The 22,282-nt window shown below is 36.5% G+C and overlaps 3 protein-coding genes across 3 annotated transcripts; all 3 read left to right on the top strand.

Moving 5' to 3' along the window:
- Positions 1 to 18: 18 nt before the first annotated feature.
- Positions 19 to 6,372, top strand: LOC110103331 (NAC domain-containing protein 78). Its single transcript, XM_028693403.1, has 5 exons — positions 19 to 562; positions 775 to 978; positions 2,270 to 2,923; positions 3,000 to 3,126; positions 5,747 to 6,372. Exons 1-5 carry the CDS (start codon positions 59 to 61, stop codon positions 6,163 to 6,165), a joined length of 1,908 nt encoding a protein of 635 aa, XP_028549236.1. The 5' UTR covers positions 19 to 58; the 3' UTR covers positions 6,166 to 6,372.
- A 1,807-nt stretch (positions 6,373 to 8,179) lies between these two features.
- Positions 8,180 to 9,326, top strand: LOC110103330 (aquaporin TIP1-1-like). Its single transcript, XM_020832000.2, has 2 exons — positions 8,180 to 8,507; positions 8,587 to 9,326. The coding sequence occupies exons 1-2, from the start codon at positions 8,375 to 8,377 to the stop codon at positions 9,180 to 9,182; spliced, it is 729 nt and encodes a 242-aa protein (XP_020687659.1). The 5' UTR covers positions 8,180 to 8,374; the 3' UTR covers positions 9,183 to 9,326.
- A 3,854-nt stretch (positions 9,327 to 13,180) lies between these two features.
- On the top strand, positions 13,181 to 19,867 carry LOC110103314 (50S ribosomal protein L9, chloroplastic). The gene is made up of 7 exons (XM_020831966.2): positions 13,181 to 13,451; positions 13,532 to 13,659; positions 15,401 to 15,446; positions 18,056 to 18,153; positions 18,682 to 18,729; positions 18,826 to 19,013; positions 19,683 to 19,867. Exons 1-6 carry the CDS (start codon positions 13,302 to 13,304, stop codon positions 18,944 to 18,946), a joined length of 591 nt encoding a protein of 196 aa, XP_020687625.1. The 5' UTR covers positions 13,181 to 13,301; the 3' UTR covers positions 18,947 to 19,013; positions 19,683 to 19,867.
- Positions 19,868 to 22,282: the final 2,415 nt, after the last annotated feature.

Raw genomic sequence — 22,282 nt, 5'->3', positions numbered from 1 at the left:
CTTAAAGAGTCGTGTGGTGCTAGCCTGGCCACACTTGATTTTACCCCACATTTTCTCGATGATCGGCGAAGCCTCCTCCTCCAGAACCGCGGCGGCGATGCCGCTTCCGCTGCCGCCGCCTTCTTCTCCTGATCCGACGCAACTAGCCCCTGGATTCCGATTTCACCCAACGGATGAGGAGCTTGTGAGCTATTACCTCAAGCGGAAGGTTACCGGCCGGCCAATCCGCGTCGATGCAATCTCTGAGGTCGATGTATATGGAGCCGAGCCGTGGGAACTCCCGCCACTCTCGCGCCTCCGGAGTCGCGACTTGGAGTGGTACTTCTTTACCTCCTTGGGTAGGAAGTATTCTAATCGCTGTCGCACCAATCGCGCCACTGTAGAGGGTTATTGGAAGACAACCGGCAAGGATAGGCCCATTCAGAGTCGATCTCGTACCATCGGCATGAAGAAAACCCTAGTTTATCATGCCGGTCGGGCACCGCGCGGTCAGCGAACCAATTGGGTCATGCACGAATATCGTTTAGAGGACGAGAATCTTTCTAGCTCTGGGATTCAGCAGGTATATAAAATAAGCTTTTTGTTGACGTTGAATTTATAGTTTTTGTTGAATTTTTCTCTCTCATAAGCGCTCTCTCTTTCCAGGTATATAGAATGAACCTTAAATTATTTCCTCTGCAGATTCCATTTTTAAAATTTTTTGTTTAGTTAGTGAAGAAGTGAAACATCTTATTTTTGCGTTTATTGAATTTGTGCTTTTTTTTTCTGTGGAAGGATGGCTACGTGGTGTGCAGGATTTTTCAGAAAACTGGTGCTGGACCACAGAATGGAGCCCAGTATGGCGCACCGTTTATAGAAGAAGAATGGGAGCTGGAGGAAGAAGAGGATGCTAACGTTGTCCTAGTAAATGAGGCTAGAGATGATGCGCTTATGGATCCTTGTGTACGTGATTTTGTTCAGTTGGGCGATTTTCTCCTGGTAATACGAAACTTTTGACATGTGTCACTAATTTCTGCATCATGCTTCCAAGCTTTGCATTTTCTAGATGAAACTTATGGGGCTTCCTTGTTTGTGTAGATTTTGAAAATCTTTTGTTCCAAAAAGCTATTTTAATGCAGTTTTGTTGTGTTCTGTATTACATTCTAATATATATATATATTTTTTAATGTAGATACTTTGTTGAGATCAACCAACATCCACATTAAGAGTTTGAATAATAAAATCCATTACTTAAGTAACCAGATTTAAAACAGTAGCAGTAGTATCATCTCAATTATTTCTGTAATCACATTCAAATAATAGTAGTCAAATTCATAATTTGGACTATAAAAAAATAGTTGAGCCATAAAAATTATAGTCAACCATGTGACTTTAGATAAAGTTCCCCTTCTTTACATGTAAGGTCCTTTCTTCGGTATATTCAATCACATACATTGTTTTGTTAAATGATTCATTTCATGATTGTTCGACAAGTTTACACTAGTTATTGACTACCTAACGCAATCATCCACTTTTCTCATATAGAGCTTGGGACCCGACAACAACAGTGTGTGATTAAGTCATTAAAGAGAGTGCTTGTTTTTAGATATCTTGGGACTATTGTTCAAAGCAATGGTGAAATAGATGGAGATATAACTAGTAGAATTCAAGTTGGATTGTTGAAATGGAGGAATGCTTTAGGCATGTTGTGTGATAGAAAAGTACCCCTCAAACTAAAGTGGAAATTTAATAAAATGGTGGTGATGGACCTGCAATGCTTTGTGGTGCAAAACATTGGCCATTAAAAGAGAAGCATAAAATTAGGTTAAGTGTTGCAGAGATCAGGATGCTCAAGTGGATGAGTGGCTTTACACTTAGAGACAAAATGCAAATCAATATATATGTGAAAAGGTTGGAGTAGCTCAAGTGGTAGGTAAGATTAGAGAGAGTCACCTTAGATGTTTTGGTCACATAAAACGCTTGCCTTCCGGTGACCCTATTAGAAGAGTAGATGTATTGAATTTGGCTTATGTTAAGAATGGTAGAGATACACTAAAAAAAACTTGGTTAGAAAATATTAGAAATGATTTTTTTATTAGATTTAAATAAGATTTTGATTCTTAATTGGACACAATGGAGAAAAATGATTCATGCATTCAACCCTAGATGATGGGATAAAGGCTTATTGTTGCAGTTGTACTACATTGTTCGGTTAAATCACTCCAACTCAAAGTTTTGAGTGCATCCTGCAATTTCAACTTTTATAATTTGTATACATAATTTATCTCAGGATGAGGAATCAAGCACTCAACATGTGGATGTTGTCCCTCACATTGCAAGGTCTGATGACGAAGACCATGGTTGTGACATGGAGGATCCATCTAATTTTCTTATTGAATGTTTGAAAGAGCAGGGTTATGATGGTGATTTGCCTCCAGATGCAGATTTCCCTACTATGGAAGAACGCAAAATATCATTGAATAGGCTTGGAAAACAGAAGGCTCTTGAATATCAGTCAAATTCCTCTTCTATCCAGAATAATGCATATGTGCAGTTGAAGGATATTTTTGGTGAGGAAAACGCAAGTGCCATTCTCAATATAGAGTCAACTGATTGCTGCATGGAGAGATGCAATAATAAATCTTCTGTGGATGAAGTGGGTCATTCTGAAATTCTACCTCAAGATGCTGATAATCTTGATGACATGCCATCACAATATCCTTCTGGCCCATTGGCTGATGGTAACTTGGTATATTATGACGCTGTTTTCCATGAAGTTCCATGCTTAGAAGATGGCCTCACAAATGAAACTTCATTGGCGCCTAAGGTTGAATTTGATTTTCTGGATGAATTAATGGCCTACTATGATGCCACAGAAGATAACTTAAACTATCCCATTCCAGATTCCTTTGAACCACGGCTTGAGTCAAGTGCCTCCTCTAAGGTGTATTAATTTCTAATGATCTTGATGTGATTTACATATTTTCCAAGTTTATAAATCTGAATTGGATGTGCTACAGGTTGTTGCAAGCTGCTCATCTGGCAAGGACGTTCCTGTTCGACAAAATTTAGAAGCTTATGAATCACTTCAAAGGGCACCCATCAATGATGATCCTTTAAGTGGGTGGAATGGGAATCACATAGCAGGTATGGGCTATTGATTCAAATTTTTTTCTATTGTCTATGTTCTTATCAATTTTCAATATTCTACTACATTTTGCTAGTGGTTTGATTATGGCCTTCCATGAAACAAATATACTTCCTTCTCGTACACTCTACATTTTTTTATGTTGTAAAAATGCATTAATTGTTTTTATAGAGATATGGCTTCCCAATGCCTAAGATACTTGGGGCCACTCTTACCGCTCACCTTATTGAAGTGAGGTGCTAAAACTATACAATTGATATCATCATTAAAAAAATAATAATAATACAATTGATATCATCATAATCATCCTCAGCCTTATCATCCTATTTGGATTTGTTATATTATTTTGCTTAAATCTTATTTAGAAAGCTCTATTCATGCTAATTTAGTGGTTGTTTTATTCATTTTAATTTCTTAAGTTTTAAAGTTATATACTAGTCTTATTGGAGCATATTTTACATTTTTATAAATGATTTAATTATTCAATTTTATTTTTCACTACATGATCTTAAAGTATATACTACTCAAATTTTATTCTGCTAACCCTAAGTTCCTTATTTTCTAAATGTTTTTTTCATTATTCTAACTATACATTTGTGTCACTTAGGGTGCCCACATAAATGTTTGCGAGCAAGTAATGATCGGCTTGTTAAGTAACTCATGCTTCTTTTTTGTTCGTTAACTAATGAATCTAACATGAGCACCATATTTAAGCTCAATTTCTTAACAAATGCAACACAAACAATTCTTCATTTTTTTGAGTTCAGATATCTGTTTTAAATATTAAATATTTATAATTTCTGTGAGTATATATTGCAAAAAATAAGCTATGTTATAATGTATAAATATTATGCTTAGTAGGTTTTCTCTTTGTATGCTGAGGTATTGAGTTTAATTACTTATCATTCTTTTTTATTAAGAATAATGAAAATCTCTCTTGGATTGATATATGTTTTTGCGTTTGTTTATATTTGTGAACAAGTTCAGGAAATTTAATTTGTGGCTCAACTGAGCGTGGGCATTGAAAAAAATTGATGAACACCAACTGAACGTGAGCATTAAAAGAATCAACGAGCCAAATTTGAATAGAACTTGTTCTTTTATTTATGGCTTATTTAGAAGCCTACTATCAAGAGAGATCTCTTCAATTAGACATGTTATCTCCAACTGCCATGCAACATGATTTCATAATTGGAATATTCTTTTGAAGCATCTTTATGATTAATGCAATAATATACAAATTTAATGATTCTCATTGGTAGAACCATCTTATGTCTGAGAATTTTTTAGTCTCTCTGCAACTAATTTCAAGTGATAACCATGCTTTGTCATGCATATTTTTCATATTTTGAATAAATCTACGAGACACCTTTTTCTCTATTTAATGTATTTCTAAACATTTTTTTGTGGTATTAGATCACGTGCCTTCTTAACATCAATAAAAACTATATACAAAACATTTATTTTCTCTTTTTATTTTTTCATTTATCACTTTAGCACAAAAATCATCTCCATATTTGATCTTCCTATCCAAAGTCCATATCAATTATCCGTTGTTGAGGTGGTATTCAATTGCATGTCTTATTAAGATCAATAAAAATCATATACACCTCTCTTTGCTTTCCATGTATTGCTTTGGTATCAAAATCACCTTTATGATCAATATTTATTTTACCAACATGATTTCTTAAGCCTGTGATCCATTACTCTATTCCATGACTTAAGTTTGATTCTCCTATAACTGCCATAATCTTGTGCTTCTCCTTTGCACGTAAATCCTGCTACAACAAGATGATATCAAAATGTATCTTCTCCATTTTTTGGCATTCACTAAGATTATCCAAATTTATTTGAAAAGTTTTATTAGCCAAATTACTCAGAACAGCTCATGAGCTCCGAAAACCTCCATGCAAGGGCGGAACTGTAGTGTACTTAGGGGGGGCAATTGCCCCCCCTCAAAAAAAAAATTTTTTTTATAGGAGTAAAAATTTTTTTAAAAAAAATTATAAGAGAGTAAAAAATTTTTTTGCCCCTCCTTAAATTTTTTTTTGCCCCCCCTAAAAATTTTTTTTTCCTCTTTTGTCCTAACTTGTCCTAAAATATCTATATATTTCTTCACATTTAATTCTAATATTTTCTTTCATGCTTTTAATAACAGTTTAATTATACATTTTTTCTTTATTTTTCTTACTTAATTTTTTAAAAAAACTTTTCGTAATATATAGATATATAATATTATTTTTTTAATATTTAATTATTTTTTGTGCTGTATTTTTGCCCCCCCTCAAAATTAAAGCCGGTTCCGCCCCTGCCTCCATGGGAATCATAGTTGAACTTGAATCTTTATTATTGGGCATCTTCTTTTTAGTTAACTCTTTGTCTCTTATTTTGGATAGTTGTATAAAATATTTCTTTGTTCCGTTCATTGAATAATTTACTTTGATTATAAAGAGTACTTTTTACTGTTAAAAAACACGATAGTCTCATTAAGAAATGTTGGACTATTGATGAACATTTCTAGTTTTTGCATTTCAAGTTCAAAAATTTTGTTAAATCAATTATCTCAAACAAGTGGTGATATCCTGCTGAAATCTGAAGTTCTTAAAATTTGTCTGACAGATGGAGAGCTTAAAGATTGTCAGGACAAAACATTAACAAAACGACTTGCAACTCTGTTGAATGCCATTTCAGCTCCCCCTGCGCTTGCTGTTGAAGCTGCTGCAATTAGCAAAATAGTGGGAAAAACTTCTGCAGCATCAGCCAATGCAACAGATACAGTTCACGTCACTGCAGGGATGATCCAAATACAAAGCTTGATATCCTCAGTGGGCACAGAGAGCTGGAAATTGCAGAAGCATTCAGAGATGGGTATCCTTCTTTCCTACGGCATTAGCAAATCACTTAGCAATGAAAGAAGAATGAAGGTTCATAGTGGATTTATTTCTTCGGTTTGCTGGGCTGGCTTTCAGATTCTCTTACTCGGTTCATTTGTGCTTCTTTTGAGCTACAAATTGGGTGTTTGTGATAGCAACCTGTAAGTTGGCTTCTTCGCCTCATTGTTTTGCTGATATATTTGGAATTAGACTTTACTTAGAAGTTTCTAAGATTTGTGTTCCATGATTAGGACACAATGAAGGAAAAGAATTCATATAACTAATTCCACGTAATGGGATAAAGGCTTGTAATTGTTGTTGATTACAATGATGATGGTAACTTAACATTATTATTGCAATGGTGTTTTTATAGTTTTTTGGTTTTATTTTGCTGCTAGCGCAATTAATGTCTCAAAAGAACTAAGGCTTTTATCCACCTGTTGCCACCTCAGTTTGTGAGGCGTTTGGCGGTTTGACTAATTCTCGGTTGACCTGGAAGAGGCACCCACCATAAAACCTCCTGGCCCGCACTTAATTGTGCTCTACTGAAAAGGTGTTGTCGTTCGAGGGGAATCGAATGCGGGTTGGGGGTACTCAACTGCACTCGCCCACCAACCAAATTAAGCAATGGTGGGTAGTTGTGACTGTTCTGCTTTCCCATAACTTTCTGCAGCGAATCTTACAAAAGTGATTTTATTTAATATTATTGCCTTATGCTTTGCTATGATTATTTAGGTTTCGTTTGGAACAACTTTTGATTATTATTTTTTTAATGCTTTTAATACAATTTTTAACTAAAATATTGTTGTAGAAAGCAGACAAAAAAAGCTGTCTCTAACGAAGCTTTAGTGTTATTGGTTTACATAGTAAATTATTCATAAAATCACATGATAATTGTTGTCTGACTTTGTTTGTGTTTGAGAATATAATAAGTTTTATATTAATCTTATTTAGAAGATTATTTAACTAATTACTTAATAAGAAAAGCTGAGATTCATTTAGGCTTTTTTAATCTGAAAGCCATTTGTCTTCTTCAGCACATGTTCTATAATATATGCATTCGTGTTAGAGATGTCAGTTCATATTGTGGAAGTAATCAGTCTGTCGCCTCGTTAATAACATTCAATAACTAACGCTATGTTGACTTTAAGTAATCAATAAAGATAAGAATATCTCAACAGAACTAGGGGTGTCAATATTGGACCCGACCTGAAAATTCGACTCGAAACCAATCCGAAATTTTCGGGTTTGGGTTGACTTGAACCCGAAGCGGGTCGGGTTCGAGTTGACCCGACGCGTGACCTGAAATTGACACCCCTATACATAACCCTATATGAAATTATTTTTTTAAGAATATGCATCCTACCAAATAAATATTTAAATATCGTTCTTAGAAAGTTTATTAAAATCAATTTTTCATACCTCAGCACAAAAATGGAGTTTCTTGATGTAAATAAACTTAAAGAAAAATTGTAGAACAGGATTGCTAAGGGTGTCCGAACGTAGATGTGTCCGAACTTTAATAAAATTGCGACACTTAGATTGAAAATGAAGACGGGTTTGGTCGTGATTTTATTGGTGTACAGATATAAAGCTACATCCGGACTCTGCATAGAATAATTTTTTGCTAAGATGAGGATGTTGGAGATCAAGATTAGGGTGACGATAGTGGCTTAAGCGGTTAAGGGTGCTGCGAGACAGCGATTAAGTGATGATAATGGGGGCTTGAGCAATGATGGGAGGTTGGGAGAGTGGCTTACAAGGTTGGTGATGGGGACATCGTGTGTGCAACTCGTTGGTTGATCGAAGCATTTTCTCCCACGTGTCTCATGTTCAAATCCCCTAACTGTCCCAAAAAAAGGTTGGTTTATGTTCGGTTCATTTAGTGTTTAACGAGCTTTAACGAGCTATGTTTGTGAACGAACATATTTAGATAATTTTTTTTTAACTATCAAACAAGCATTTTCATGAACAAATCTAATGAGTATTCTTGAGCTATCAAATGAACAAAATAAAAAATAAAATATTATACAACAAATTTAATTCAGATCAAACAATATTTAAATTCCACCCTCATCATCAACCAGTCTCATTCCTCATTAATGGCTACCCCAAAGAATTTCTTTCTGTACTAAATAAATTAAATAGCTCATTAAATCTTTATTCCAAAAAAAAAAAAAAAAGCTGCCCTACATTATCGTTACCGTATCGTCCCAATTGTCCATCCACCATAAATCGCCATTTCCATTGCTTGATCCGTAATTATCGCAAGCCTGTCTCCAGCAAACCATATCGGCACAGTACAGAGACAAAATCTCGACTCGCTTCTTCCCTTTGTTGCAGGAAGGAAGGAAGGAAGGAAGAAGAAGAAGATATGCCAATCTCCCGCTTAGATATGGGAACTAGCGAGGAATTCACTCGACCCGCAGTCCTCAAATCCGCCATTGCCGAGTTCTTCTCAACTCTCCTCTTCGTCTTTGCTTCCCAAGGCTCCTCGGTCTCCTTCCGTAATCATCCATCCCCTTCTTTCCGCTCACTCACTCTCTTTAATTTTGCCCTAATAATTCTGAACCTTAAATAGCGCAGGAAAGCTCGCTGGTGGTGGTGGTCAGACGCCGACCGGGCTTCTTATATCTGCCTTATCCAACTCCTTCGCCCTCTCTGCGGCGGTGGCTGCATCAGCGAAGACTTCCGGCGGCCACGTAAACCCAGCGATTACCTTCGCCCTGTTCCTCGGCGGCCACATAACCCTCGTCCGCGCGATCCTCTACATCGCTGCCCAGCTCATGGCCTCGATTTCCGCGACCTTACTCCTGGAAGTGGCGACCGGAGCAGATCCGCCGCCGGCGGAAGCGGTGGCGGCGATGTCGAATGCAGTGGTGATTGAGGGATTTAAGACGTTTGGACTTGTCATAACGGTGTGCGCGGTGGCGGCGGAGGGCGAATTGGGGGGAGGAAAAGCGGCTTTGGCGCCGTTGGCTATTGGGTTTGCGGTCGGGGCTAATGTGCTGGTGGGCGGGTCGTTTGACGGGGCGGTGATGAACCCGGCGGCTTCGTTTGGGCCGGCGGTGGTGGGCTGGGTTTGGGATGGGATATGGCTGTGCTGGGCTGCCCAGTTCGTCGGAGGTGGGCTTGCGGGGATTCTGTATGAGTTTTTCTTTGGTAAATCGTTACGGCTGTAGATCTGCGATTGCTGAGTTTTGGCATTTTTTTCCGTAAAGGGAAGAGTGTTATTTTGGTAAATATTGGCTTTTGCTGGATATGGCATTTTTATTATGTTTGGCTGTTTGCTACTTGAATAAAGTTCAGTATGCATTTCTGTCGCATATGTGGATGTTCAACACTATTTCTCTCTCATATATCATTAAAAAATTATCTTAATCGGGCAAAAATCTCGAGGCAAAATCAAGGGGAAAATTTTCGAAATTAAATTCAGGATTATATGAACTCCGATTTAAGCAAACTTATAATTGACCTGAATGTTTCGAAAAGACGAACCCAACGATACAAAATTTGACTCAATCCGAGCCCAAATGGGTCCAAATCGAGGACCTGAATCGCATTTGGAAGGATCAAACAATAAATTGGATGACTAAACAATTTCCAAACGTTACATGCTTATAGTCGAATCGAGCGGCTCGACAAGGAGAATCCAACGAGCCCAAGGTTTCCAAATTTTGACATCATTAAGGCACTTAAATATTCAATAGTGTATGATCAAGGGAATCAATATTGTCATCCATTCAAACCACTCACAACTTACCCTTAATCTTCCTCTTATTTACTGATCATTCCACTCTCAGAAAACTATCAATAGACCTATCATTCCTCATGGAAGGAGGACAGAAGCAAGGAAAAGAGAGAAACTAGAGTTCTCTTGCCACAAGACTCTTTGACCATCGTCGGACAGCCGACCATCAATGGACTAATGCTGGACTTCTACCCGACCACAAGCTGACACCTGATTTTTGCCCGAGAACCGACTTACACCGGATTTCCTCCCGGCCATTGAATGACACCAGATTTCTTCCCGGCCACCAACTAACATCGAATTTCTTCCCGACCACTGACTGACACCACACTTACACCCGGCCACCAACTATTGTTGGACTTACTCCTGAACACCAATTATCGACATACTATCCCCCGACAACTGACGTCGAATAACGGTCTTTCTAACCACTATTGGCCACCAACTAAGTTACTTCTAACCTCCATCGTCAGATTACGGTCCTTCCGACCCCTATCACTAGACAACGATTTGTATGACCACTATCGCTAGACTACAGTCCTTTCGACCTCCGTCGCTAGACAACTGTCTTTCTGAGCACTATCGCTCGCCGACTATAGTCCTTTCAACCTCTGTCGCCATACTACGGTACTTCCGACCTCCGTCGCTAGACAACAATCTTTTTTACCATTTTTTCCCACCAACTAGTCCTTCCGATCTCCGTCACTAGATTACGATCCTTTTGACATCCGTCGTCAAACACGGTCTTTCCGACCTCTATCATTTGCCAACTACGGTCCTTTCGATCACAGTCACCTGATAACGTTCTTTTCGACCTCCATCACCTGCCGACTACGATCCTTTAGACCACCATCATCCGACTACAATCTTTCTGACATCAATCGCTCTTCGACTATGATCCTACCGACCAAACAAACCAGTCAATTGTAATTTTTTTAATTCCCACCATGTAATGTACTATATATGATATATATTTGCTACATCAAACCAAGGTCTTCCCCCAATGAATGACCTTTTTGATAATCGATTGCAAACACTAGTAGATTCATTCAAACCAGGCCAAGGCCTTAGGCTACATGGTTTTTTTCCCTTTTTAGGGGATTCCATAGAAAAAACTTTGATGTCTCTTATGAACGCTACACAATCTCTTTTATCTAATTGTGTGCTGGATTTTCATATAAAGTTCAAACATTAAATTTTAAATTTATCTACTGTCGCAAATATTCTAAGACGCAACACCCCCTAAATTGTTTGAGCGAGAGTTTTATGTCCCTAAACTATTTTTTTCTGACATTCAGGTCAATGAAGGAAAACTCACAAACATATCACATACGTAAGACTCAAATCTAAGACCTCTTAGCTGATAGCCAAAACTTCCAACTAACAGATTAGAGAGAACTTTGTGTCTCTAAACTATAAATTTAGCCTTCATTAAAGCTAGTGCCATCAATTTGAGAAAAAATTATTAAACAATTTTGCTCTAAATCTTTTAATTTTAATCATAGATGAGTGTCAAAATGGAGTCATAAATATTTCATTGGGTGGATATCCTATCTCCATTTACACTCATGAGATCTTTTTAGTATGGATCACACTAACTATTAGCTTTTCATTGAGGCTATCTTAATTTTGTGCCTTCTAAGTCTTTTTGTAAGATACAATATTATTTATAGCAAAATTTTATTGATAATTTAAATATTAATTTTCTTTAAAGATAAATGTGGACCTCCGAAAAGAGCACCGCTCGTGGGGTACGAACGTAGAGGGTACGGCCGCACTATCCAGTAGGACAAAACGATCGTAGACCTCTACACTCGACACGAATGGGTCGATGGAAGGGCATATTGGATCGTGCATATGACTAACCATTGAAGATAGAGGCTGACGCCAACACACCTCGATGGATAGTAATATACACGATCTAGTCACGGGTTTCCCCCACCCGAAAAAGTTCGAATGGGGTTTAGTTGATTGTGGGAACCAAGTTTCCCACTGGCGCAAGCCCCCGTGGTTAATTACATCCCAGGCCGGAACTTTGGTGAGAAAATTTTCTTATGTGAGAGGGCAAATAGATTATGATTGCACTCCTATTCAATAATTAGGACAATTTTCTTGGCACGACTCTTTTGATCTTTTCTATTTTGAAGTTAATGATCTACATGTTATTCCTCTAGATAAAAATTCATTTGATGAATCATATATTTATTTTTCCCTTCAATTAATAATATTTTTTATTAAATATTCTTTTGAATGATGAAAACAACAACATTGAGTCTCATCTCCACTTGTTTTTTTCGGCTGGAATTACAATAGTCTGAAGTGTTCTACTATAGAGAGTAAATTATGTTCAATGTTACACTGAAAAGTTACGGGAAAGACTTATCAGAAGATTGCATTAGAAGCTTATCAAATGCATATAACGGTCCTCTAGTGAACTATATGCACCTATCATAATAGTTAATTATATGCAACTTGAACCTCATTGGAATAGGATGTTAGAGAATTGCTATAATGAGAGGTGAATATTTTTAAAAAAATATATTGACTAGTAAGTAGATTTCTTTCACTAAAGAAGAATTCCTCTTAAATAAGGCATTAAATTCATCTCTTATAACGTCATGAGGGATGCCTATAAGCCCACAAAGGCTGACAAAAGATGACAAGTTGGTCAAACACCACGATGATGATAAATTGAATTGAGAGTGTCGGAGGATCTTAATGAGGATATAGTGAGAAGGATTTACATCATGATAACGAGAAAACACTATATGAGTGTTATCAAATTGATTAGTCTCGACCCACTGTTAATTTTATGGTTAAATAACTCCACATATTGACCTAAGTTGGTAAAAAATGGGCAAAAAAAAAAAAATGTAGACCATATATGAATTTGATTCCAAATTGGCCCAACACTCGACTTTTGACGTCTATTATGGAGTGATTATGAGGTTTTTTAGTAATGAAACATTTGACAGTTCGAAACTAGCTGGTCTTGCTCCAACCTAATTTTTTATTATGTTATATATAATAGACATATATTGATAAGTTCTGATTATATAATGTTTCTAATAATAAAATTCAATTTATACCTTTTAATATGCATCTATACCTTTTATTATGATAAAAAAAAAGACAAATAAAATTATTTTAATTTAGCCCTCCTCCGCCCCAAATAAAATTTATGATTCGACCACTACCAATGTAGATATAATATCAAAATACAAATATAATAAATAATTTTTTCTTATTATGAATCATATAAAATAAAATTAAAGCATAAATGTGTGGACTATTCAAGAGAATTTAGGATTAAGAATTAACATTCATGGCATATGACCTATGCTTAAGTACTCAATTATAAATTAAAAATAAATAAATAATATATAAATTACTACACCAGTGGGCCGAATAGACGCTTAATGAAAATAAAACCCTAGGTTCATGGGCGGGTCCGGCAAGTCGGGGAGCCGAATGAGGCGTATATAGATAAGGATTGAGCGTTGCAGCAAATCGGGACGAAATCCAAAGCCTAGACCAACAAATTGTAGTAATGGCAGCAACATCTCCTCTCTCTTGGAGTTTTTCTTGCTCGTCGCAGCTCAAAATGGGAGGAACCCTACACGGTGATTGTGCTTTTCCCACCGGGAATGGAATCGGCTTAACTATTCTGGCGCAGAAAAAGGCGAAGAAGACGCGGAAGGCAAAACCCCTGTCAGTAGGTCGTTTCCCGCCCCGTTGTTTGATTCGTTGTGATTGATTTGTTCCCCTTTCTGCTGTTAGATCATTTTGAAGGAGGATGTCACGGAGCTCGGGAAAAAAGGGGAACTGCTCGAGGTCAAGGCCGGATTTTACCGCAACTTTCTGTTTCCGTTGGGTAAAGCCCAGATCGTAACTCCATTGTTGGTCAAGTACGCTTCTTGTGTTGTTTCTTTCTTTCTTAAATATACGATTATGATGTTTTTTTTAATTCCAGTTTTTTGGTTGAGTGATAGTCCGTGTGGCTTGTTTTTATGTCATTGATTAGATTGTCATTTCTAGCTTTTGAATCTTGAAATTTTTTGTAGGGTGTCTCTGCAACTCAAATGATTGTTTAAGCCAGGCTGAATTATCAAAATGCTTATAATATTATAAAATTCTATGTAGTTTACCCCTTTAATGAAAATGAGCTCTCATTCCTCAAGCCCCTGCCCTTAGAAACATTCATTTTATGCTTGGTGTTTTAATAGCATTGGTAGGGATGCTTTAAAAGCTTTTGAGCGTTGGTGGAATCTAAGAAGAAATCTTAAAGGATTCCAAGTAGCAAAACAATTCTCATGTTTGTGGATTTCCTGCTAGAGATTCAAAGGCAAAGTTGAAATACCAGTATCATAATAACTAAACTAGAACTGCTATTTTTGTGGAGCACAGCATTTTGTGATTTGCAAAATGAAGGCTTCTTGCTTGAATTTGGCTTAAGTTTCATCTACAAAGGGATTTGCTTAAGCCACTTAGATGCATTTAATGGTACTCGTATAGAAGGTCCTTGGTGTAGGGGCGACAGGTTTGCTTGTTTACAATCGTTGGTGCCATAGTCATGGTCATTGCATACCAACAAGAGGAAGAGACTATGAAACCATGATTAATTGTGAATCTGTGATGATGAGCTTTGCAGAGGACTTCAACGCGTTGTTGCAACCATTGACCTTAGTCTCACTTCCTACAATCTATAAGCAAGCTCAAAGCAACCTAATATAAGCTTGAGTGACATCTCATGACTATTTCAAGGGCAGAATTTGATAGACCTGATCCCTTTACCTATGTGCTAACATGTCCTTGTTTGGCAACAATCCAGGCTAGTTAACTTCATCACTGCATAGTGCATATTGAAGCATTAAACTTGTAGTAGGTACAAGCAATGAAGTATGCAACAACCAACACCAGGGAAGAAGAATTAATTTTTTATCAACATTAGGGAAGAAGAATTTGATTTCAGACAAAAGCAATGCGTGCAATTTATGATTTCTTCTGAGATTTTCATCAACATTAACATGTCCCTTGTGGCAATTCTGGCATGTTGTGACTTTGTATGTTTTTGGAATGATAGAATAGGAATACAATTATATCACTTTCTCGGTTGACTCTTGATGTTTATTCTTTTATTTATTGATTTATTTCTATAGGTTGCATTTTTTTAAATGGCTATTGAAACAAACTTACCCCTCATTTAAGTTTAAAATGCATGAAGCAGTGATGTTTTCAAACTACATAATAGTTGCTTATAAGGACTAAAATTTTGATCATCATCAAGTGGGTCTTTTTATTGTAGGTGCTTGCTTGATGAATTTAATTACATATGACCTTTCGAGTGTGAACATGCTATTACTTTTAGACTGATCATTTCTATACAAGTATTGTTGAGAATCTTACAAATTGCAAATTATTTTATTCTGGACTAGTAATATTAATTGTGCGGCATGAACAGGGGAACTTGAACAAGCCAATGAGCATACTGAGTCCAAATTTGATAGAGTTGGATGATTGGACATTGGTTTACAACTTCCTTATGCTTAATAAAAGTTTACCACACTTTTTGATGTTTTAGTTCATTCTGTGCTTGCAATTGTCACTATTCCTCCTATAACTGCACTTATGACATAATGTGTCATGCAGGGAGATGAAGATCGAAGAAGAAAGAATTGAGGCAGAGAAGAGACGGGTAAGGAATCTTGAATGAATCTTGTGCAGCTCACATAAACAAAGCTAAATTTAGGATATATATATGATGTGAAACAAGCAATGGAATTGCAAGATTTAATAAGAAACTTGTTTTAGCAATGAAATTATAGGATTAATGTTTCACTAAGTTAATACTTTCAGTTTTCATGGTTATTGACTTGCTTCAAGCATGCGGTTACACATTAGATTAACAGAGCGATCCGAAATAATGACAAGAAAATAGTAAAACAAATATGCGATTAACGATAATCCGCCACTTAACAATTAGAACTTTCACCTTAGAGTTTCCCTCTCGATCGCTCTTTGGAAGTAGGGTTAGCGGAGGACGAATGTTAGCAAGCCAAGTGATGCCACTGAAAGATAGAGGATGCTGACGGTTTTGATCAACGAAGAGTTGGCCGGAGTTGGAGAGATGGGTGGTCGTCCGGTGATCTTCCACTGTCCTGTATGTTGCTCGTCGATGACGTCCACCAAAGTAAAGAGAATGCGCTCCACGTATTCCTCGACGATGCCTTCGGATCCAAATCCGAGATCGAAGAAAGGTGATTGAATGATGTCGATTTCCACTTGAGAATTGTAAACGAATCCGTGATCAACTTACGGATCTTCCATCCATGGGTTTGAGAGTATCCGTGTGGTTCTTTGGTGGAGCCACCGGTTAGGAGAGGTGGAGAAGGGCGGTGGAGAGAGAGGGGAGCCGGCGGTAAAGAGGAGAGGAGAGGAGAGGATAGAGGTGGGTAGAGCTAGGGTTTGAATGGGGGAAAGGGATTTTCAGAAAATATTAAATTAATTCAAAATTTCTTAAGAGGGAAGGGAAGAAATAATTTGAATTTCAAATTATTCAACAAAGGGAAAGGGGTGGCGGTTTAGGAGGAGATTAGGGAGATTTAATGGGGGCTATGAGTTAATTAGGAGAGATAGGGGAATAGGAAGAGGTGGTCGGCCATATAGAGCTAGGAGAGGTTACTTTTATTAAACATGTGGGCCCCAAGGAGGGAAATAAAGATTTGACACAAATCTGAATTTAATTTCAGATTTGTTTAAATTAGGGAGGTTTCATAATTTAAATTCTAGCCTTAGGAAAGAATTTGAATTCGATTGTTTAATTAAATTCCAATTAGAAGCTTTCCTAATTAGCTAAAACCTATTTTAGGAAAGAGATTAATGGGTATTTGAAATTTGAATTTCATATTTTGGGAGCAATGGGAGGGGCCAGTGGTTTGGACTTGTGGAGAGGGGCAGATGGGGTTGTGGAGGCCGGCGGCCGGAAGGGTGGTGGCCGGCGGGAGGGGCAGCCAAAGGAGGTCAACGGGGTGGGAATGGGAATTTCGGTTTAGGGAGGGGATGAGGCCATGGGAAGGGGAGGCCGGCGGGTGGTTGAGTGGGATTGGTGTGAAGGTATAAGAGAAAGAAGAAATCGAAGAACCGCGCACCTCGGAATCCACCAAGGTTGATGGGTATTGCTCTCACCCTCACCTAGGGTTTCTCCTCTCAAGAACTCACAAAGAGATCAAGCAAGAAAGTTGAATTATCATTCATAATCATTATTAGAAAATAATACAATGATTAGGCCTTAATATATAGGCCCTCCAAAAGCACAAAAAATGTAAAAGGCCCAGATGCCCATGCTACAACATGAAACAAATCTCTCATAGGGGTACAGGTGGAAAACTGAAAAACAAATAAAAGAAATGCACTAAAACATCATAAATAGAGACTATGAATCGTAACTGTCAATCTACGATTCCTCCGATGGCAAATACATTAAAATCTCCGGTGAATGTCCTTATATATATATATATATATATATATATATTTGTCTATTGGTCCTCCCAAAATGACCCTATGACCCTATATTTATAGCTTTTGGGCACTATACGGGCGGAAAGCTATTTAAAGAATAATAAATATATTTGATTACATATGACATATAAAATGTAGTAGAGATGTATATAAGTACATGTGGATAATTACTTATTAAAGCTTCATCCTAGAGGTTCGAATCCTTGACTGTTCGAATCCTTGACTGGTAAGATCCAACCAACCATTCACTAGGAATTGTTGACTTCTTTTGGCCATCTTAATGGATGAAGTTGCTGACTTATTGGATGAAGTCGTTCACTTACTAGATGAAGTTGTCAATCTGTTGGTTCGCTGACCTGCTGTATTAACGCGGTTTTTTTACTGGTTCCTTAAGCGGCTTTCTATTGCATAATTTTTAATTTTTGTACTAAAAAGTTATTTTAAGAAGCAGGAAGAAAGCCGTCCCAAACGAAGCCTAAGTCACCATACTCTTGGGCAGTCGACTTACTGTTTGGTTAACTTTTGATGTGATTAACTTGTTGGGTGAAGTCACGACATTGCATTCTTATCAAGAAGACATTTTTAGTATTTCCCATCAAAGTCATGGACCGATTTGACTTAAATTGGGCTTTTGAGAAATTTGGCCGTGCATCTTTATTATTCAACCATTATGCTTCTTAATTCTCTGTCATTCTCATTCAATGGCCAGAAGCTTGAGGATGAGAAAATTCTCTGATTGTTAAAACCCTATTATTCTATTATATAATTTTTATGCTTCATATGCAGGTGAAAGAAGAAGCCGAACAACTTGCTTTAGTCTTCCAGACTGTTGGTGCTTTTAAAGTGAAACGAAAAGGTGGAAAAGGAAAACAAATTTTTGGAAGGTAAGATGCCAACTTGTCCTATGTTAAGTGCATATTGCAGTACTACAACAACAACAACAACATCAAGCCTTTGTCCCATTACCTGGGATCAACTACATGAATTCTTTTTCGTCATTTTGTCATATTAAAAGTCAAATTCTAATTTAAATCTAATAAAGAAAGATCATTTCTAATATTTTCTAACCAAGTCTTTTTAGGTCTACCTCCTTTCTTAACATAAGTCAACTCTAATACCTCAACTTTCCTAACCGGGTCATCGGAATGCCTCCGTTTAATGTGACCAAACCATCTAAGGCGATTGTCTCTAATCTTACCTTCCATTGGAGCTACCCTAACCTTCTCATGTATATGCTCATTTCGTATCCTATCTCTAAGGGTAAAATCCAGTCATCCACCTAAGCATCCTCATCTTTGCAACACTTAACTTAGTATTATGCTTCTCTTTTAATGGCCAACATTCGGCACCATTAAGTGTATATTGCAGTATGATTGTAAAAATGTTTCTATCCTAACCCTTGTTGCTGTTAGTGTGACTGCGCAAGATCTGGTTGACATAATCAAGGCCCAGCTAAGTAGGTATGTAAATTTTTTTTTTTTTTTGACATATTACGTTAGAAAAATTCCTTTTGATATATAAAATGAGTTTAATATTGATCTCTATCCCTTGTTCAGGGATGTTGATAAAAGAATCATCTCTCTTCCAGAGATTAGAGAAACTGGAGAATACATAGCAGAACTCAAACTTCATCCAGAAGTCACTGCCCAACTCAGACTTAATGTATATGCAAATTAACAAGTCATCTCAGCTTATTGGACTTTGTTGCACGGCGCACTTTCTCAAGCAGCTTTTCCTTAAGCTTGTAAGTTGGTATTCACTCAGTCTCTTTCTAGTTGTGATATAATTAAAGATTTCATAAATATTAACTTCCCTGCCTAAGTTTTATGTTATCAAATGTTCTTTAAAATACCATAGTCAGCTATATCTCACATTTTGCCTATTTCTTCAGAATGCAGTTGCATTTTCATTTAATAATATTTTAATTGTTTATTATGTGATTCTTTAACTTCAAGAATGAGTGCAGACGTAAGCCTATAAAAAAAATAATAATAATAAAAGAAAGAAAAAAAAAATGTTGCTAGCTGCAACAACTGTTTGTGATGATGGATGGTTCAGGTTGAGCTGCTGCCTCCTTAGGTTTTTTTTTTTTTTAAACTATTTGACTTCTAAGGTTTTGTTTGATATGGCTATCTTAATGCTACTTAAAGTAGATTTTTAGTATAAAAATTATTATTTTTTAACTAAAAAATTGCTTTAACAAGTAGTAAAAAAGCTGTTCTAAATGAAGCCTAAGGCTTCGTTTGGGACGGCTTTCTTACTACTTCATAAAGCGGCTTTCTAGTTCAAGAATTTTTTTTTTGTACTAAAAAACCGCTTTAAGAAGTAGAAAGAAAGCCGTCTCAAATGAGGCATAAATCTTATAACTCGGACATTGCTGCTGCTTGTAGATTGAAGCCCGTTTCCTTTTCAGGTGTTTGATGGCACGCGTAATAGTGGAAGGAGGAGGAAGATGAATGGGGATTAGTCAATGGAGGTTTAAGATGGAGATGTTTAAATTTAATGTATTTGGTAGAAGAGAATTACATAAAATTCTCGGTGAAAGACATTGCACCTTCAAAGTCAAATGCAGAGTATTTTCCTTTTTAGTTTATGAGAGTAGCTACATTGTGCAAACTCTCTCTCTCTCTCTCTCTCTCTCTCTTTATATATATATATATATCAATTGATCGACCTAAGTTTTGATGCATTATTTATGTTAAAAAAATTTAAAATTAAATTTAGAACTCCGATTTTAGCATGGTAAAATCAAACTGAGTCTCTTGATAAAATGAATCAAATAATATAAAAGTGATTTAATTTAAGTTTAAATGAGCTTAAATTAAACATTTAATAGCATTAAAAATAAAATAATTGTATAATAATTTTAAAATATGAAGATTTGAAGAGAGAAATTAAAAGTGATATATAAGACTATGAACATTGGATACATTTAATTAAAATCTTTTTTTATGTTAAAATTTATCTTCTTATAATTGCAACTCTAACCAAAAAAAAAAATTTAAAAATCATCAATGTCTGTCCCAAATACAGATGAAACAATTTAAGGGTATTTTTAAAATTGAAAATTTGTGTCTTCATGTAAAAAATATTTTGAAAAAATATAAATAAAATCTTAAACGCATTGTAATTTTCTCTATTTGAACTTCTCCACGTGTCTGTTTCTTTTAATCACAGAGTTATTTGAAAAATCAGTGGAAAGTTGTTATAATTGTTTTCTCCTTCGCTTCTTTTTACTTTTTGTTTTGAAGTTTAATTAGAATTTTATGCCTAATTTAATTGCAGATTGGAAGATGTCAGCTGTTATGACTACTAAAAGTCAGCTCTTGACTCTCCAATAATCAATCATTTATAGAAATTAAAAATCCAATAAAATAATTATTTCAATAAAGATTTTGAAGCTGGGTAAACACCTAACAAGCAGAAGCAAACACTAGATCTACCAACATAACCAGTAGAGAGAGAGAGAGAGTAAGAGAGAGAGAGAGGAGAGAGAGTGCTACTCAACTCCAAGTTCTCTATGTGGTTCCTATATTTCTAAAGTTTTAATACAATTTGGGATTTGGTATAAACTCAAAGGAGTGTGTGTGCCATTGCAGAAGAGTGAAGGCACCATCTACCAACCGATGCCTTGCTTCTCTCCTCCACCTAATACCACTAGAGATAGAAAGAGAAGAAAGATAGAGATAGAAAGAGAAGAGAGGAAGAGATAGAGAGAGAAAGAGAGCTGGCGTTTCTCTTTCGTGCCGCACACAACCAAACCAAGATTAACAACTATTCCTTACGCCAAGAATCTTCACATCTCCTCCTTAATCCACTTACTGTCTCGCCAGCTCCTTCTGTTGACCTGTCCCTCTAACATTAATAAATAGATTAAGCATAAGCAACGAACGTCATGGTATTAATTAGTCACCAACAGTTGCTAGCCGTTCAGATGAACTGAATCAACTTGATCCAATGGTCATGATGAAGTTTGTAAGATGAACTTAGAAATCTAATAAAATTCAGGTCAATGGCTCTATATATCATTATGCCACTAATCACTCAAATTTATAGTTAGAGAGAAAGCTCGAAATGTTGAGCACCATCACCACCATAAATATGAGAGATTATTCTGTGCGGAGGTCGTACTCAGCTCTATGTCAAGTCAGTGGTACTGAGCCGCGATATACAGTGAGGGGGTGACATGACACATTTTGATTGGTCTCCAGACGGTGTTCGACGTCTGCACAGAATAATTAATCCATGAACAGTCCTTGCTATCTTTAATACGAGCTAAAATTTCTTGAGAGGAACTATGCCCACTGTATCTAATAATACACAAATTATCGAGTTTTGAAGCTTAAATAATATTTTATAAGAACATCTTAGTTGCATTTGATCATTTTAGTTTTTTTGGCAATTTAACATATTCGAATGTGAGCATCGCGGGGAGGAATTGTTTCGCTCGACCAGTGAGCCCCACAGCCAATCTCCTAGATCTAAAATAAGGCTAATATCATATCTAATCTAGTATATATAAGCTGATTGGAAGAGACTTTAGTATTTTTTTCATGCTCTAATCAATTAAGTTGTAAAATCTTAGGATAATTATGATAGTGAAATCTACAAGTCGTTAATTAGATTGATACATATAATTTGAATTAGATTCAAGCTTCGTATGGGACGACTTTCTTATTGCTTCTTGAAGCAAATTTTTAGTTAAAAATTAAAAATTTTATGCAAATAAAAAACTATTTTAAAAAATAATAAAAAAACCGCCTCAAATAAAACCTCCTTAATTTCCAACGGAAGAAGCTACACACCCGGCCCACCTCTCTCTCTCTCTCCCTCTCTCTCTCTAAAACAACTAAGTGACAAGTGTAAAAACCACAGGAAAATAGAAATATACAGCCAGGGCCCTTAGTAGTTGTTCCTCGCTTCACTCTAAGCCTCTCCCATTCCCGCAAAAAACTCTCCTTTTTTTCCTTATTTGACTGAGTGTTCTTGGTTTAATATCGCCCACATCAGATT

The sequence above is a fragment of the Dendrobium catenatum genome, unplaced genomic scaffold (genome assembly GCF_001605985.2).
Source record: "Dendrobium catenatum unplaced genomic scaffold, ASM160598v2 fragScaff_scaffold_266, whole genome shotgun sequence".
Taxonomy (NCBI): domain Eukaryota; kingdom Viridiplantae; phylum Streptophyta; class Magnoliopsida; order Asparagales; family Orchidaceae; genus Dendrobium; species Dendrobium catenatum.
This window is presented reverse-complemented; position numbering and strand designations above follow the sequence as displayed.